This window comes from Scyliorhinus torazame, chromosome 6 (genome assembly GCF_047496885.1).
Source record: "Scyliorhinus torazame isolate Kashiwa2021f chromosome 6, sScyTor2.1, whole genome shotgun sequence".
Lineage (NCBI taxonomy): Eukaryota > Metazoa > Chordata > Chondrichthyes > Carcharhiniformes > Scyliorhinidae > Scyliorhinus > Scyliorhinus torazame.
Window position 1 is genome coordinate 126,653,260 of NC_092712.1, and position 16,376 is coordinate 126,669,635.

General features: G+C 45.7%; 1 protein-coding gene across 1 annotated transcript in view; it reads right to left on the reverse strand.

Annotated features, from left to right (window-relative positions):
* Positions 1-6,376: 6,376 nt before the first annotated feature.
* The window catches only part of LOC140425005 (biotinidase-like), a 60,203-nt gene continuing 50,203 nt past the window's right edge, over positions 6,377-16,376 (reverse strand). The window contains exon 3 of the mRNA XM_072508774.1: positions 6,377-8,335. Within this exon, the coding sequence (XP_072364875.1) occupies positions 7,169-8,335 (1,167 nt within the window). The 3' untranslated portion in view covers positions 6,377-7,168. The remainder of the gene's footprint in view (positions 8,336-16,376) is intronic.

Consider the following 16,376-nt stretch of genomic DNA (forward strand, 5'->3'; position numbering starts at 1 on the left):
ATACCTGAAAAATAAAATGGACTTAGCTTTAGGATATTTACGATGGTTTTTGCCACCTTCAATCTTCTAATTGGAGATTCTTCGCACCCCATCCTCTCAGAGGAACTCAGACATCCCAGAGCAATGTAAAAGACGTAAGACTTAATGCCAGGATTCCCTGCACTTACGATCTGAGCTGGTCACAGGAAAATTGTCCCCATTAGGTTTGAGTTAAATCTTGTAATATTTATGATAATATTTTATTGCAGTATTACAGGCAATTTCGTTTCCCTCTCTTCCAAAAATAAAATAAAATAATAAACTCCTTTCTTCCTGATCTTCACAGTAAGAGGACATTTCTGCTTTATAAGAGCAGCGAGGCAGATGATCTTAAAATAGTTAGAGAGAGAGTTTGTCATTACCGCTTAAGAATTCTTAATGAAAGGAAAGTTTAAGCACACAACTGAGCATTGGCACACTTTATTAATATTGCAAAACACGGGCATAACTATTTATGGACATACTACGAAATCCAATTCTTAGTCAAAGCTTACATTCCGCACTCACCCCGCACATCCTGTGAAATATAAAGCCCCTTGGTATTGAGTCCAGATGGTTACATGTAATTGCTACTATCTTCACACTAGAACAAAAGACTGCTTTTGATGTCTTCACACTTTGATTACAGAAATATATTCAACCTTGTGAAGATCATTTCCCCAAAATGCTCGAATTCAACTTGAGTGGAAAAATTAAAAATTCAAAAATTGCAGAAAATGATCTTTAAGCTTATTTGCCTGTATAAGCTGATTATATTGGATCCTGTCGAACTGATGTTTTCCTTCATCTTCAGTATAATGTGCCATGGAACAGAGGAATGAGAATAGGACTTTTGTCCTATTGAATCTGTTCTGTTACTCATTTCGATTATGACTGATCTGCACCTGAAGTCCATCTTTTAAAATACACTGTCAAACAAAAATATATCGGGCGATTGTGGTAGTCACCACTGATGTATACATTAGGTGCTTTGTGGTAAGGCCCTGTACTACAGGTACGGGGGTAGTTCCTGCCTGCCTGCTCCGTCCAGTAGGCGGAGTATAAATATGTGTGCTCCTCGTACAGCAGCCATTTTGGCAGCTGCTGTTGGAGGCCACACATCTCAGTGTAATAAAGCCTCGATTGCATCCAACTCTCGTCTTTGTGTAATTGATCGTGCATCAATTTATTACACTGAGTTTTTCAGAAGATGGACCTCCGCATCAAGCCGGATCGCCTGCAGCTGCATCCTCAAGCAGACAACGCCAAAAAGGACTTTGAACATTGGCTAGCCTGTTTTGAAGCGTACATCGGGTCTGCGCCAGACAAAATTCCAGAAGCACAGAAGCTCCAGATCCTTTACACGCGGCTGAGCTTCAACGTCTTTCCACGTGTCCAGGACGCGCCGACCTACGCAGGGGCCATGGCGCTACTGAAGGAAAACTACGCTCAGCGGACTAACACGCTCTATGCCAGACACATCCTCTCCACTCGTAGTCAACTTCCTGGTGAGTCAGTGGAAGATTTCTGGCGTGCTCTAATTCCCCTGGTCAGGCCGTCACAGCCACGGAACACTCGAACGTGCTCATGAGAGACGCTTTTGTTACGGGGATAGGGTCGGATTACATCCGCCAGCGCTTCTTAGAAGGGGCCACGCTCGACCTCACGGCAACCAGAAAGCTCGCGCTCTCGCTGACGGTCGCTTCGCACAACATCCAGGCCTACACCCCCGGCCGTGCGGCCCACCCCTCCTACGCATCGTGGACTCCCCATTGGGGATCCCACTCAGCCAACCCCACGCCTGTGCCGCGCGGCAGCCAACCAACCCCGGGGGCCCCAAATGTTACTTCTGTGGGCAGCCAAAACACCCCCGACAGCACTGCCCGGCCCAGAGCGCCCTTTGCAAGGCCTGCGACAAGAAGGGACACTTTGCTGCAATGTGCCAGGCCCGCGCAGTCGCCGCTATTGTTCCGACCCCCCCCCCACGTACGGCCAGTGGGCGCCACCATCTTCTCCTCCCCGGACCACGTGCGGCCCGTGGGTGCTGCCATCTTATTCGACCCCCGCCACGTGCGGCCCGTGGGCGCCGCTATCTTGTCCTCCCCAGGATCATCAGGTGCCGCCATCTTGTTTCCCCCACGACACGTGCGGCCCGTGGGCGCTGCCATCGTAACAGGACCCATGCCCCCCCGGGTACCCCATCGTCTGCCACCATCAACGGCCAGCCGCGCCTCGCCTCGGTCACGATTGACCAGTCCCGCCCACGCAACCTAGCAACGGCCTCTACCAACGTGAAAATCGATGGGCATGAGATCTCCTGCCTGCTGGACTCCGGGAGCACCGAGAGCTTCATCCATCCCGATACGGTAAGGCACTGCTCCCTTGCAGTACACCCTGCCAACCAGAGAATCTCCCTGGCCTCCGGGTCCCACTCCATGGTGATCCAGGGGTACTGCATCGCCACTCTCACTGTCCAGGGCGTGGAGTTCAGCGGCTTCCGCCTCTACGTCCTCCCCAACCTCTGCGCTGCCTTGCTACTCGGGCTGGACTTCCAGTGCAACCTCCAGAGCCTAACATTGAAATTCGGCAGGCCCCTACCACCGTTTACTGTGTGCGGCCTCGCGACCCTTAAGGTCGACCCACCTTCCCTATTTGCAAGCTTAATCTCAGATTGCAAACCCGTCGCCACCAGGAGCAGACGGTACAGCGCCTAGGACAGGACTTTCATCAGGTCGAAGTCCAGCGACTGCTTCGGGAAGGCATCATCGAGGCCAGCAACAGCCCCTTTGAGAGCCCAAATGGTAGTTGTGAAAACTGGGGAGAAACACAGAATGGTCATGGACTACAGTCAGACCATCAATCGGTACACGCAGGTCGACGTGTACCCCCTCCCACGCATATCTGATATGGTCAATCAGATTGCACAGTACCGGGTCTTCTCAAAATCCGCCTACCACCAGCTCCCCATCCGCAAGGTGGACCACCCATACACTGCCTTCGAGGCAGATGGCCGCCTTTACCACTTTCTTAGGGTTCCCTTTGGCGTCATCAACGGGGTCTCGGTTTTCCAACGGGAGATGGACCGAATGGTCGGCTGGTACGGGCTGTGGGCCACTTTCCCGTACCTGGACAATGTCACCATCTGAGGCCACGTTCAGCAGGATCATGGCGCCAACCTTGCCAAATTTCTCCACACCGCCACTCTCCTCAACCTAACTTATAACAAGGAGAAGTGTGTGTTCAGCATGAACCGCTTAGCCATCCTCGGCTATATGGTCCAGAACGGGGTTCTGGGGCCCGATCCCGACCGCATGCGTCAAGGTGCCGGTACTCCCCCTCCCCCACTGCCCCAAGGCCCTCAAACGTTGCCTGGGGTTCTTTTCTTACTACGCCCAGTGGGTCCCAAATTATGCGGACAAGGCCCGCCCACTCATTCAATCCACTCCTTTTCCCCTAACTGCCGAGGCCCACCAGGCCTTCAACAGTATTAAGGCAGACATCGCCAAGGCCGCGATGCATGCAGTCGATGAGACGTTACCATTTCATGTCAAGAGCGACACCACCCTCAACCAGGCAGGCAGGCCCGTGGCATTCTTTTCACAAACCCTTCATGCCTCCGAAATTCGGCACTCCTCCGTCGAAAAAGAGGCCCAAGTCATCGTTGAAACTGTGCGGCATTGGAGGCATTACCTGGCCGGCAGGAGATTCACTCTCCTCACTGACCAACAGTCGGTAGCCTTCATGTTTAATAACACACAGTGGGGCAAGATCAAGAACGATAAAATATTGAGGTGGAGGATCGAGCTCTCCACCTACAACTACTAGATTTTGTATCGCCCCGGTAAGCTCACCAGCCCCCTGATGCCCTATCCAGAGGTACATGTGCCAGCGCACAGGTGGACCGACTCCAGACTCTGCACGGCAACCTTTGTCACCCGGGAGTCACACGCGTGTACCACTTCATCAAGGCCCGCAACCTGCCCTACTCCGTCGAGGAAGTCAGGGCGATCACCAGAGACTGCCAGATCTGCACGGAGTGCAAACCGTACTCCTACCAGCCAGACCGTGCGCGCCTGGTGAAGGCCTCCCACCCCTCTAACGCATCAGCGTGGACTTCAAAGGGCCCCTCCCCTCCACCGACTATAACACGTACTTCCTCAGAGTGGTCGATGAATATTCCAGATTCCCCTTTGCCACCCCATGCCCCGACATGACGTCTGCCACCATCATCATAGCCCTCAACACCATCTTCACTCTGTTCGGCTTCCCCGCCTACGTCCACAGCGACAGGGGATCCTCATTCATGAGCGATGAGCTGCGTCAGTTCCTGCTCAACAAGGGTATCGCCTCGAGCAGGACGACTAGCTACAACCCCCAGGGAAACTGGCAGGTGGAGAGGGAGAATGGGACGGTCTGGAGGGCATCCAGCTGGCCCTCCGGTCCAGAAATCTCCCAGCCTCCCGCTGGCAGGAGGTCCTCCTCGACGCACTGCATTCCATTCGGTCGCTCCTATGCACTGCGACGAATGACACACCCCATGAACATCTCTTTGCCTTCCCCAGGAAGTCCACAGGGGTGTCGCTCCCGACTTGGCTCGCAGCTCCAGGACCCGTACTCCTCCGTAAGCACGTACAACTCCACAAGGCGGACCCATTGGTTGAGAGGGTACAGCTACTCCATGCCAACCCACAGTACGCCTACGTGGCGTACCCCGACGGCTGCCAAGATACTTCTCCCTCAGGGACCTGGCAGCAGCTGGTTCCACACACACACACCCCTCCGACCCAGTGTCACCCTCCCCTCCCCCGGCGCACCCAGCCGCAACCCCCTCCCCCCCCGCCCCCCCAGGACAATCCGTCCTCCCCCTGCCCACGCCCGAGAATGACGAGGATTTTGGCATGCTCCCGGAGTCACCGAAGACCAGACCGACACCGGAATCACCGCCATCACTGCGGCGCTCCCAATGGCAGATCAAGGCTCCGGACCGAATGAACCTGTAACTTGATCGGGACTTTAAAAAAAATATATCATCCTTCTGCATAACTCTCCTCCACCCACGCTTGGCTCAATTTTTTTTCTGTACTTTAAAACATCTACTTGTATATAGTTCTCCACCACCCCCGCCGGACTCAATTTTAACAGGAGGTGAATGTGGTCGTCACCACTGATGTATTTATTAGGTGCTTTGTGGTAAGGCCCTGTACTACAGGTACGGGGGTAATTCCCTGCCTGCTGGTTCCGCCCAGTAGGCGGAGTATAAATATGTGTGCTCCCCATACAGCAGCCATTTCGCCAGCTGCTGTAGGAGGCCACACATCTTAGTGTAATAAAGCCTCGATTGCATCCAACTCTCATTTTTGTGTAATTGATCGTGCATCAGCGGTATTCTTCCCCCCCCCCCCCCCCGCCCCCTGCCGGGTGGGAGAATCGCCGGGGCGCCGCACGAATCGCGCCACGATGCCCCGACCCCTGCATGCGATTCTCTCCCCCCCCCACCCCCCCCCCCGAAACCAGCGGCATATGAATCGCGCCGGGCCGCTCGGAGAATCGCCACAAATGGCGAGCGGTGATTCTCGGCCCGGACGGGCCGAGCAGCCGAGCGGCCGCACGTAAAGGGCCTAGTCCCACCGGCGCCGTCCACACCTGGTCGCTGCCGGCGGGTACTTGTCGCGAAGGCTTGGAGGGGGGGGGGGGCTCCGTTCCCCGGGGGGGGGTGGGGGGGCCTCCGGAGTGGCCTGGTACGCGATCGGGACCAACCGATTGGCGGGCCAGCCTCTCTGTCGGCGGGCCTCCTTTCTTCTGCCGGCGAGCCTGGATCCATCCGCCATGTTTGTGCGGGGCGGCCTGGGGGAGGACAGCCACCGCGCATGCGCTAGTTGGCGCCGGCCCAACTGCGCATGCGCGGGACCCAAGGCACCGTGTCTTTTACGCGGCGCCGGGTCTCTGACGCCGTGCCGAGGCCCCGCCCCCGTGAATCGCGTGTCGCCCCTGCTAGCCCCAGCGAGGGGGGAGAATAGGGGTCTGGGAACGGGCGCCGACGCTGGAGTAAAACACTCCAGTTATTACTCCGCCGTCGGCACTTAGACTCCCGTTGGGAGAATCCCGCCCCCAATCTGAGTTTTGCAATTTTTAATTAATCTAGCCTCAACAGCTTTGGGAGAGTCATATTTTCCTATTCTTTTTGTGAATAATTTCTTCCTGACCCCTGTCAAATGTTACGGTAATGTTGCCTTGTTCTGGATCTCAACCAGAGGAAATAATTTCTCTGTCTATTTTATCAACCCATTTAATCATCTCAGCTACCTTAGTTAAATTGTCCCTTAATCTTCTTTGTGCAAAGGAATACAAGCCTGGTCAGTGCAATCTATCCTCATTCTTTATTATGCTATAGCCCATTAGCCCCAGTAAAGAAAAGTAAAGTCACCATAGTCCCAGATGACCATAGCTGCTTTCCCCTTTAACAGGAAGATCTGACTGACGGTAGATTTAACCTGAGCATTACTACATCTCAGGCGACGGGCAAGGCTGAGAAGACGAGCCTTCACGGAATAACCTTAGATGGTATAGGAATTGAACCCATGCTGTTGGCCTCGCTCTGCACTGCATCACAAACCAGTTGTCCAGCTAACTGAGCTAAACCGTCCCCCATCAGCCCCAGTATCATTCTGGTGAACCTGTGGTGCATCTCCTCGAATAGAAATATATCCTTCCTTGGGTGCAGTGCCTCATTGGGTTGAAACAGTGCTTTATCATAATAATAATCTTTATATTAATGTCACAAGTAAACTTACATTAACACTGCAATAAAGTTACAGTGAAAATCTATATAACTGTTGCATATCTTCCATCCAATATATCTCGGCCTCCTTGAGGTAAAGGTCAACAATCCATTAGCCTATTAAATTATTTTGTATCTGTCCACTAGCTTTTAATGTTTTCTCTACTCGGACTCCTAAATCTTTGTGATTTTCTACAGTTTTTAATTTCATACAAGTCAGTAAATATTCTGCCAACAGCACAGGATTTGATCCCATTCTGGCTGAAGTACACTCAAAGGCAGCTCCTTCACCCGGTCCTCAGGAAAATAAATCATGACACTTTGCCGTGGTTGGGTGAATAATCATCAAGGACCTTCCTTCGAGCAGGGAACTCAGGAAGAAGAATCTTTCTCATACCACCTTCCATAGAGTGCTGCAGTCACAAGACCTGCTGACATCCCCTGCTTAATCATATAAAAATCATTGTTACTCCACCCTTTGCTATCTGCACGATAAATTTTCATCTCACTAGCCAGAATTTCTGGAAAAATATGGCGTGTGCTGAAATTCCCCCACAACTTAAAGTCTATGATGTCGGAGGCAGTAGCAACACTTTGTCCACAGGTGTCATAACCAGAGCCTGCACACTTCACTAAGGCACATACTTGGAGGTAATAAACGCCATGTACTGTGTGAAGCCCATCAAAGGCTCCTAATGCATACAGATTAGTGGGTGTGTTACCATGTTTGTAGGCTACATGGCAACAGAAGGTGTTGGAACAAACTTGCAGGTTACCTTGCAGCCCTGTCAAAGAAATGAATGTATAATTATCAAACATCATCTTCGCATGAAAAATATCTCCGGCACCATCCATGTGGGACACTGTGGAATTTTTGAACAGATCACTTTGATCCTGCTTTACTCCCCACTTCTGGTCCGGAAGGAAAGTGGATGTTTGGGAATCAGACTGTTCTAGGTTATGATTTTTTATGGATGTAATTATAGGGACATCGGCCACAAGAAGTTTTCCTTCACGACTCTTCATGTTGTAGTAATAGGGGAAATCTAAAGGCGTGTAGATGCCACTTCCTGTCATGTTGTATTCAGGATGATGCTGATTGGCTGCAAGAAGGTTGATACCGAATGCAGCAGCAAATGCTTGGTGAAACTGTACTGCGGATAAGAGTGGCAACTGGTTCATCCAGGCTGTGGGAAATATAATTTGTTTTATACCATAACGCTCAATTAAACTTACTGCGGGCTCATAGAACAATATATCAAAGCAAGTAAAAATGCCAAATTTTCCAGCAAAGGGTGTATCAAAGATGACGTGTTGCAATGTCTTAGGTGTGTCATAAGCAACTTCAAAGTAAAGGTTCCATTTCTGGTATTTGGCTATGAGAGTGCCTTCAGCATCAAAAACCACGTTTGTGTTAAACTGATATCTTCCATCCGGTGGGCACTTAGGGTCACTAAGCTCACAGGCTTCTCTTTCCCCCATGTTTGTTATCAAGTACATACTGCTGTTTCTTGCCATACAGCTCAGTTGATAAAGGACCTACAATAAAACAGAAAATTCAATACATTTTGTGATGAATATAGATTTCATTTCAACAGAATTAAAGAACTGGGATCCATTTTACACTCTTCTCTGGGGGAAAAAAATCTCATCCCTCAGTAAAGAATGTTTAAAGCAGTAGATTTACTGAACACAAAATTGTGACTTATTCCACTCCTGATGTTCAGGGAACTATGCAACAAATTTAAGATGGATGCCCTAGGAAGGGGGAGAAAGATGAAACAGTATAGTTGAACACAGTCCTGAGTTTAGAACAGTGCTTTATGATGCTCGGGAGGCAAGATGACTCCTGTGATACGTTACAGGTGAGAAAATCAATCCATTTCCAATTCATGTTACATCTGAATTGCTGCATTGAATTGCTATTATTTTGGTTTGTGTATAGTCTAAAATTTAGCAGAATAACTCCAGAGTAACAGTAGACCGTTAACAATTGCTGAATCATAGACAAAACATATTTCAGATATAGAAAAGTGAGATAGCGGTAGCAAACATTGCAGTGTTAAAACAAGATTTTGGATTAATATATAAAGGGCAGCACAGTGGCGCAGTGGGTTAGCACTGGTCCCTTACGGCGCCGAGGTCCCAGGTTTAATCCCGGCTCTGGGTCACTGTCCGTGTGGAGTTTGCACATTCTCCCCTTGTTTGGATGGGTTTTGCCCCCACAACCCAAAGATATGCAGGGTAGGTGATTAGCCACACTAAATTGCCTCTTAATTGGAAAATATGAATGGGTACTCTAAATTTTAAAAAAATATATAAATGGACCTTTGTAAGATGGTTGAATAATAATACACACCTACACAAATTATGTGCAACAGCAACAACTTTATAAAGGTTAAAAAACAATGCAGCCTTGCACCATTCTTGCCACCTTTGAGTTGAACTGTGTATGAAGCTGTGCATTGAAGTTTTCATACTTCATTGTAATCTGACTTTATTCCCATGACTGTAAACTGTACAAGTAAAACCAAAATTCTGTACCACAACTCCGCAATCATAAACTAGTACAAATGTGAGCATTTTTGTTCGACATTAGTAAGTTTACCTTTGATAACTGATGGAAGTAATGTCAGGTGGATTTTAACGTGGTTCCACGTAAGCTAATGCACAATGGAAAATAAAATGGAAAAATGGTACACGATAAAAAGACAGGTGGACATAACTGACGACTGACCAAGAAATAATGGTCAGTATGAAGTGTACAGGAGGTCTAATGTTGCATCGGGTAGCTTCCCCTGCCTCTGAGCTGGTAGCTTCGGATTTGAGTCCCATCCAAGGACTTGAGGGCCGAGGTGGCATCAGGCTGGTAACCTGTTCCACAAAATTCAAACTATGGGAATGAACATGAGTATGTTCTCTGACTGCCTGCAGGCGCAGAAGAGATGATGGATGGATGAATGGATGATGGATGAACTATACAGCCGAGTACTAGATGTGCCTTCAAGACATTTAAATATAATTTAAATCAAGTCATCTTATCCTTATATGCATCATTGGTGAGAATGGAGTTGGAATTATTTCTAATACCATTTTTCAGGGTGTGGTCATTGCCGCAATTCTTAGTTCTCAATTTGTTTTTATTCGTTCAGGGAATGTGGATGTCACTGGCTAGGCCAACATTTATTGCCTGTCCCAAATTGCCTTTGAACTAAGTGGTTTGCGAGGCCATTTCAGAGGGCATTTAAGAGTCAACAACATAGCTATGGGTCTGGAGTCACGTGTAGGCCAAACCAAGTAAGGGTGGCAGATTTCCTTCTCTAAAGGACATTCATGAATTTAGCTATCCTTAGTTTTTTGAGGCCACATTCCTCAATCCCAGTGGGAAGCTACGCTAGCAGGGGATACAGACTGAAGAATTGGGACAATCGTTGTAACATATTGACCAAAATCATTCAGCAGCATTGCCATTGTCCTCAAATAGTTTCCCAACCCAGTGATATTAATCATTTTCAGACGGGACTTTCAATCCCGTCTGTAGCAGACGCGCATCAACACAGCCTCTCCAGGATAAGTCCAGCAGGAGAGATGATTTCTAAATGTATGAGTTTTTAAATAAATAATGTGGATTCATGATGGGTAGTTTGGTAAGCTGGATAAGCGGATAAGGTGGGTAGGTGGAGAGAGGTGAGTAGTTAGGGCCAGGGAAGTAGCTGTGTGGTTGGAGGGAGTAGTTGTGTCTTTGGAGGTTTGTTGAGTACAGGTACCTCGGGGAGGTAGTCAGGGATAGTCATGGGCATAGTTGAGTGGTAGTTGCATCAAGTGTAATTAGGTGGTCAAGTCAGGTTGGAAGGGGGGGCATCTGGTTGGTCTGGGGGATTGTCGGGTGGTCGGAGGGTTTGATGATGGTGGGGGATGGGATGTCAGTTATGATGCTGTCATGTGGGAGTACCTTTAAGAAATGGATGTTTATAAATGGCTGTGTATATAAATATCTGTAGTGAGAGTACCTTTAAGAAATGGGTGTTTATTACTGCAGTGATGTCAGATAGTGGTTGGAGCTGGGCTGTCGGTCGGCTTTTTACTTTTGTTTTAGGTTGTTTGCTGCAGGGTGTGTTTTAGTTTTGTTTTCAGTGTTGGAGCTGAAGCCAGACAGAACAGGTGTACTGTTGATCTCTCTGCTATGAAAAGACTATCTCTTGATCATTTGGTGAATTCAGAATTGTAAATGTTCTCAGTAGTGAATGTAAACCTACTGTGCTTCTGTTAAAAGATGTTTATTTTGTCTTCTTGATGTTGTTTGGGAAGTTATTAAGGATTACTTAGTGTTGTATTCTTTAGGGGTTGTATTTGAATTGATGGTTGCTAAGATGTTCATTGTATGTTTTAAAAAGGTTAACTTGAGTTCATAGAATAAACATTGTTTTGCTTTAAAAAATACTTTTCCATTTCTGCTATACCACACCTGTAGAGTGGGCCGTGTGCTACCCATACCACAATCTATTAAAAATTGTGGGTCAGGTGAACTCCATGATACACTTTGGGGTTCTCTAAATTCTGGCCCATAACAAATTGGGGGCTCGAGGGGGATGAAAGTCTATCTATTGGATTGGCTGAGTGAACCTTAAAGACAGTAGCATATTGTGGTTGCATTTCAGGTGTGGTATTCTAGTTTAAGTGGGGAGTGTGTTGTGAACAATGGCTCTTTCAGAGGCTTTGGAGTTTTGGGGGTGGAGACGGTCACACGCATTACCTTACGAACAGAGACCAAAAGCAGACTGTTAGATTTGGCAAAAACATTGCAGTTTACATTACCTGACAAAATGCGAAACGATTAGGTAATTATGGCGGTGGCTAAGCATTTAAAGTTGCCTGAAATACAGTTTGACTCATTGGAAATGGCAAAAATTCAGTTACAAATTAAACAAATGGAACTTGAGAAAGAATTAAAGCAGGTTGAATACGAGAAAGAGGAAAAAGAAAGAGAGAGAGAAAGAGATAGAGAGGAAAAAGAAAGAGAGAGCGAGGAAAAAGAAAGAGAGAGAGAAAGCGATAGTGAGGAAAAAGAAAGAGGGAGAGAGGAAAAAGAAAAGAAGAGAGAAGAAAGGAGAAAAGATAGCATAGCCCGATCAGAACAAAAAGAAAGAGAAACGGAGATACAGATCAGGGAAAAAGATAAAGAGAGAGAGAGAGCTTGAACTTCAGAAAATGGCCATGAAACATGACAGTCAGTTAAAATTGGCAGACGTAAAGGTAAACATACAGTTGGATGATAGTGATGAGGATAGTGAGAAAGAGCGTCAAAGTCGAAGGCTTGGTGGGAATCTATTTAAATATGTCCAAGTATTGCCAAGCTTTGATGAGAGGGAGGTAGAAGCCTTTTTCATTTCATTTGAGAATGTGGCTAAACAAATGAAATGGCCACAGGACATGTGGGTATTATTGATTCAAACAAAGCTGGTAGGTAGAGCTAGTGAAGTGTTTGCATCACTACCGGAGGAGGTATCTGGGACGTATGAGGAGGTGAAAAAATCCATCTTAGGTGCATATGAACTGGTGCCTGAAGCCGACAGATAAAGCTTTAGAAATATATGGAAAGAATTTGGTCAAACATACATGTAGTTTGAAAGGCTCAATCCAAGTAATTTTGATACGTGGATAAGGACTTTGAAAATAGACCAAACGTATGAAGCTCTCAGAGAAATTATACTTTTGGAGGAGTTTAAAAATTCAATTCCTGATGTAGTGAGAACTCATGTGGAAGAACAGAGGGTTAAAACTGTAAGATTAGCAGCAGAAATGGCAGATGATTATGAATTAGTTCATAAATCAAAGCTTGGTTTCCGACATCAGTTTCAGCCTGTGAGAGATAGAAACTGGAGACATGAGAAATACTCAAGTGGCAGAGGCAAAGGTGATCTGATGGGAGATAATAAGTAAAGTGTACCTCAGATTAAAAAATAAATCCAGGAGGGTGGAAAAGAAATGAAAAGTTTCAAATGTTTTCACTGTAATAAACTAGGCCATGTAAAGTCACAGTGTTGGTGGTTGAAGAAAAGCACTGGGAAGGCTGATGTGGTAAAACAGGATCAGACAGTGGGGTTTGTTAAAGTGGGAAAGGAAAGCCCAAGTGAAGCGAAGGAGGTGCAAAAGATTGTACAGCCTGATCAAGAGGTGATTGATAAGAAGGTGCCAGATCTCTTTAAATAATTTACTTGTGTGGATAAAGTTTACTCATGTGTATCAGGAGGAGCAGGTAACAAAGTCACAATTTTAAGAGATGCGGGAGCTAGTCAATCTTTAATGGTAAGAGATGAGGAATTATGTAGTTTGGGAGGAATATTGCCAGAAAAGGTGGTAATATGTGGAGTGGAATTCGGGGTGAGAGGAGTAGTGTTCAATTATATAAGGTAAGGTTGGAAAGTCCAGTGAAGAGTGGTGAAGTGGTAGTAGGAGTAATAGAGAAACTATCTTGTCCAGGAATACAGTTTATCTTGGGTAATGATATAGCTGGATCGCAGGTGGGAGTGATGCCTACCGTGGTTGATAAGCCAGTGCAAAATCAGACAACTGAAGTGTTGAAGGACGAATATCCTGGGATTTTTCCGGATTGTGTAGTAACAAGGTCACAAAGTTACAGGTTAAGACAAGAGGAGAAATCAAAGAGTGAAGATGAAGTAGAAGTGCAATTATCAGAAACTATTTTTGATCAGATGGTTGGAAAAGAACAGGTGGAGGATGAGGTGGATATTTTTAGTTCGGGAAAACTGGCGGAGCTACAACAGAAAGATATAGAAATAAAACGGACGTATCAGAACGCATACATGGAAGAGGAATCTGTGTGCATACCAGAGTGTTATACCCGTAAAAGTGATGTCTTGATGAGAAAATGGAGACCTTTACATATGCAGGCGGATGAAAAGTGGGCAGAAGTTCATCAAGTAGTATTGCCGGTAGGGTATAGAAAGGAGGTGTTGCGAGTTGCACATGTGGTACCAGTGGGAGGTCATTTGGGAATAAGGAAAACTCAAGCTAAAATCCAGAAACATTTTATTGGCCTGGACTACATAAAGATGTAGTTAAATTTTGTCAATCATGTCACACATGTCAAGCGATAGAGAAACCTCAAGCAGTGATAAAACCAGTGCCCTGAATACCCTTTCCAGCATTTGAGGAACCTTTTACACGGGTCCTAATTGTTTGCGTAGGACCGCTTCCTAAAATGGAAAGTGGGAATCAATATCTTTTGACGATAATGGATGTGTCTGCTAGGTTTCCAGAGGTCATTCCAGTACATAATATTACAGCTAAAGAGATTGTGGAGGCGTTACTTAAATTCTTTACTAGATATGGACTACCCACAGAAATACAATCAGATCAAGGATCAAACTTTACCTCAAGGTTATTCAAAGAAGTTATGGATAGCTTAGGAATAAAACAATTTAAATCAACTGCGTACCATCCAGAATCGCAGGGAGCATTAGAAAGGTGGCATCAGACATTAAAGACAATGTTGAGGACTTATTGTCACGATTATCCAGAGGATTGGGATAAAGGAATTCCATTTGTACTGTTTGCAATTAGGGATGCACCTAATGAGTCAACCAAATTTAGTCCTTTTGAACTAATTTTTGGTCATGAGGTAAGAGGACCACTTAAATTGATTAAGGAAAAATTGGTGAGTGAGAAATCAGAACTTACATTATTGGATTACGTGTCAAATTTCAGGAACGATTAAATAGAGCAGGTGAATTGACTACACATTTAAAAGTTGCACAAAATGTGATGAAACAGGTCGTGGACAAGAAATCCAAAGTTTGTAATTTTGTCAGTGGTGATAAAGTTTTAGTATTGTTACCAGTGGTAGGTGAACCTTTTAAAAACAAGGTTTTGTGGACCTTATCAGATTGAAAGGAAGTTAAGTGAGGTGAATTATGTGGTAAAAACACCAGATAGAAGGAAGACTCACTGAGTGTGTCACGTGAATATGCTTAAAAGGTACTTTGAAAGGGAAGAAGAGAAAAAGGAAGTTTTAATGATTCTAACTCAAAGTGACAAACCAAATCCAGATGACTGTGAATTTGACATACCTCAAATTAAATTGCAAAACGAGGATGTTCTTGAAAATTGGGATAGATTGTTGAGTTACCTTCCAGAGGAAAAGCGAACTGACCTGAAAGAATTATTGATATCACATGGGCGTTTGTAGAGATAAATTGGGAAGTACTAAAATGGCTATACATGATGTAGATGTGGGAAATGCTGTTCCAATCAAACAACATCCATATAGACTTAACCCTTTAAAATTGGCACAGGTTAACAAAGAGATTCAGAGTATGCTTAAAAATGGCATAATTGAAGTGGCATAGTTGCAGCCAATAGAGCTCACCCATAGTGATGGTACCAAAACCAGACGGTACCCAACGGTTGTGTGTGGAATATAGAAAGGTTAATGCAGTTACAAGAACAAACTCTTATCCGGTCCCACGTTTGGAGGATTACATTGAGAAAGTGGGACAATCAGCTTTTATTTCCAAACTGGATTTACTTAAAGATTACTAGCAGGTACCTTTATCCGAAAGGGCAAAGGAGATTTCAGTTTTTGTGACCCCAGATGGTATATACCAATTCAAAGTTATGCCATTTGGCATGAAAAATGCTCCAGCCACATTTCAACGGTTAACTAACAAAGTTGTTTCAGGATTACCCAATTGTGCGGTATACATCGACGATCTGGTAATTTTCAGCCAGACATGGAAAGAACATTTAAAACATCTGATGGAGTTATTCGATCGACTTCAGGAGGCGGGTTTGGTGATAAACCTAGCCAAAAGTGAATTTGGAAAAGCCCAAGTCACTTTCCTTGGCCATACAATCGGACAGGGTCGAATGGTCACACAGGATGTGAAACTAACAGTTGTTGAGGAATTTCCGATACCCTGAAGATGAAGGGAAATAATGCAATTTCTTGGCATGAGTGGATTTGATCGAACATTTGTGAAAAGTTTTTGTAGCGTGATTGCACCACTGATGGACTTGCTGAAGAAACGTCAAAAAATTCAGTGGACAGCGGACTTTCAACAGACATTTGACGGCCTGAAAACTGTGATAACCAATAGTCCTGTGTTGGACAATTACAAGGGACTCTGCGATCAGATTGAACTAAAGTATCTGACTTTAAAGAGAAATGTCGAGGCGTAGAGAAATGGACAGATCGTGCAGAGACCTTCTTGTTCAAAGAGACTGTCAATCAGGAAGGATTTTAGTTGGAGGAAGAAGAACAAAAATGGACTATATTATTATATCTGTTTGCGTGTGTTTTTTTTTGAAACAATAAAGTATATTTACTGTGTGCATTTCTTAAAGGATCGCGAAAAGGTGAAAAATGAAACCATCTTGAATTTGATGGTTTGTTTGTTTTTCTTCAGGGAACGTGTCATGCGAGAGTATTTTTAAGAAATGGGTGTTTATAAATGTGTGTGTACATAAATATCTGTAGTGAGAGTACCTTTAAGAAATGGGTGTTTACTACTGCAGTGATGTCAGAGAGTGGGTGGACCGGGGCTTTCTGTCAGCTTTT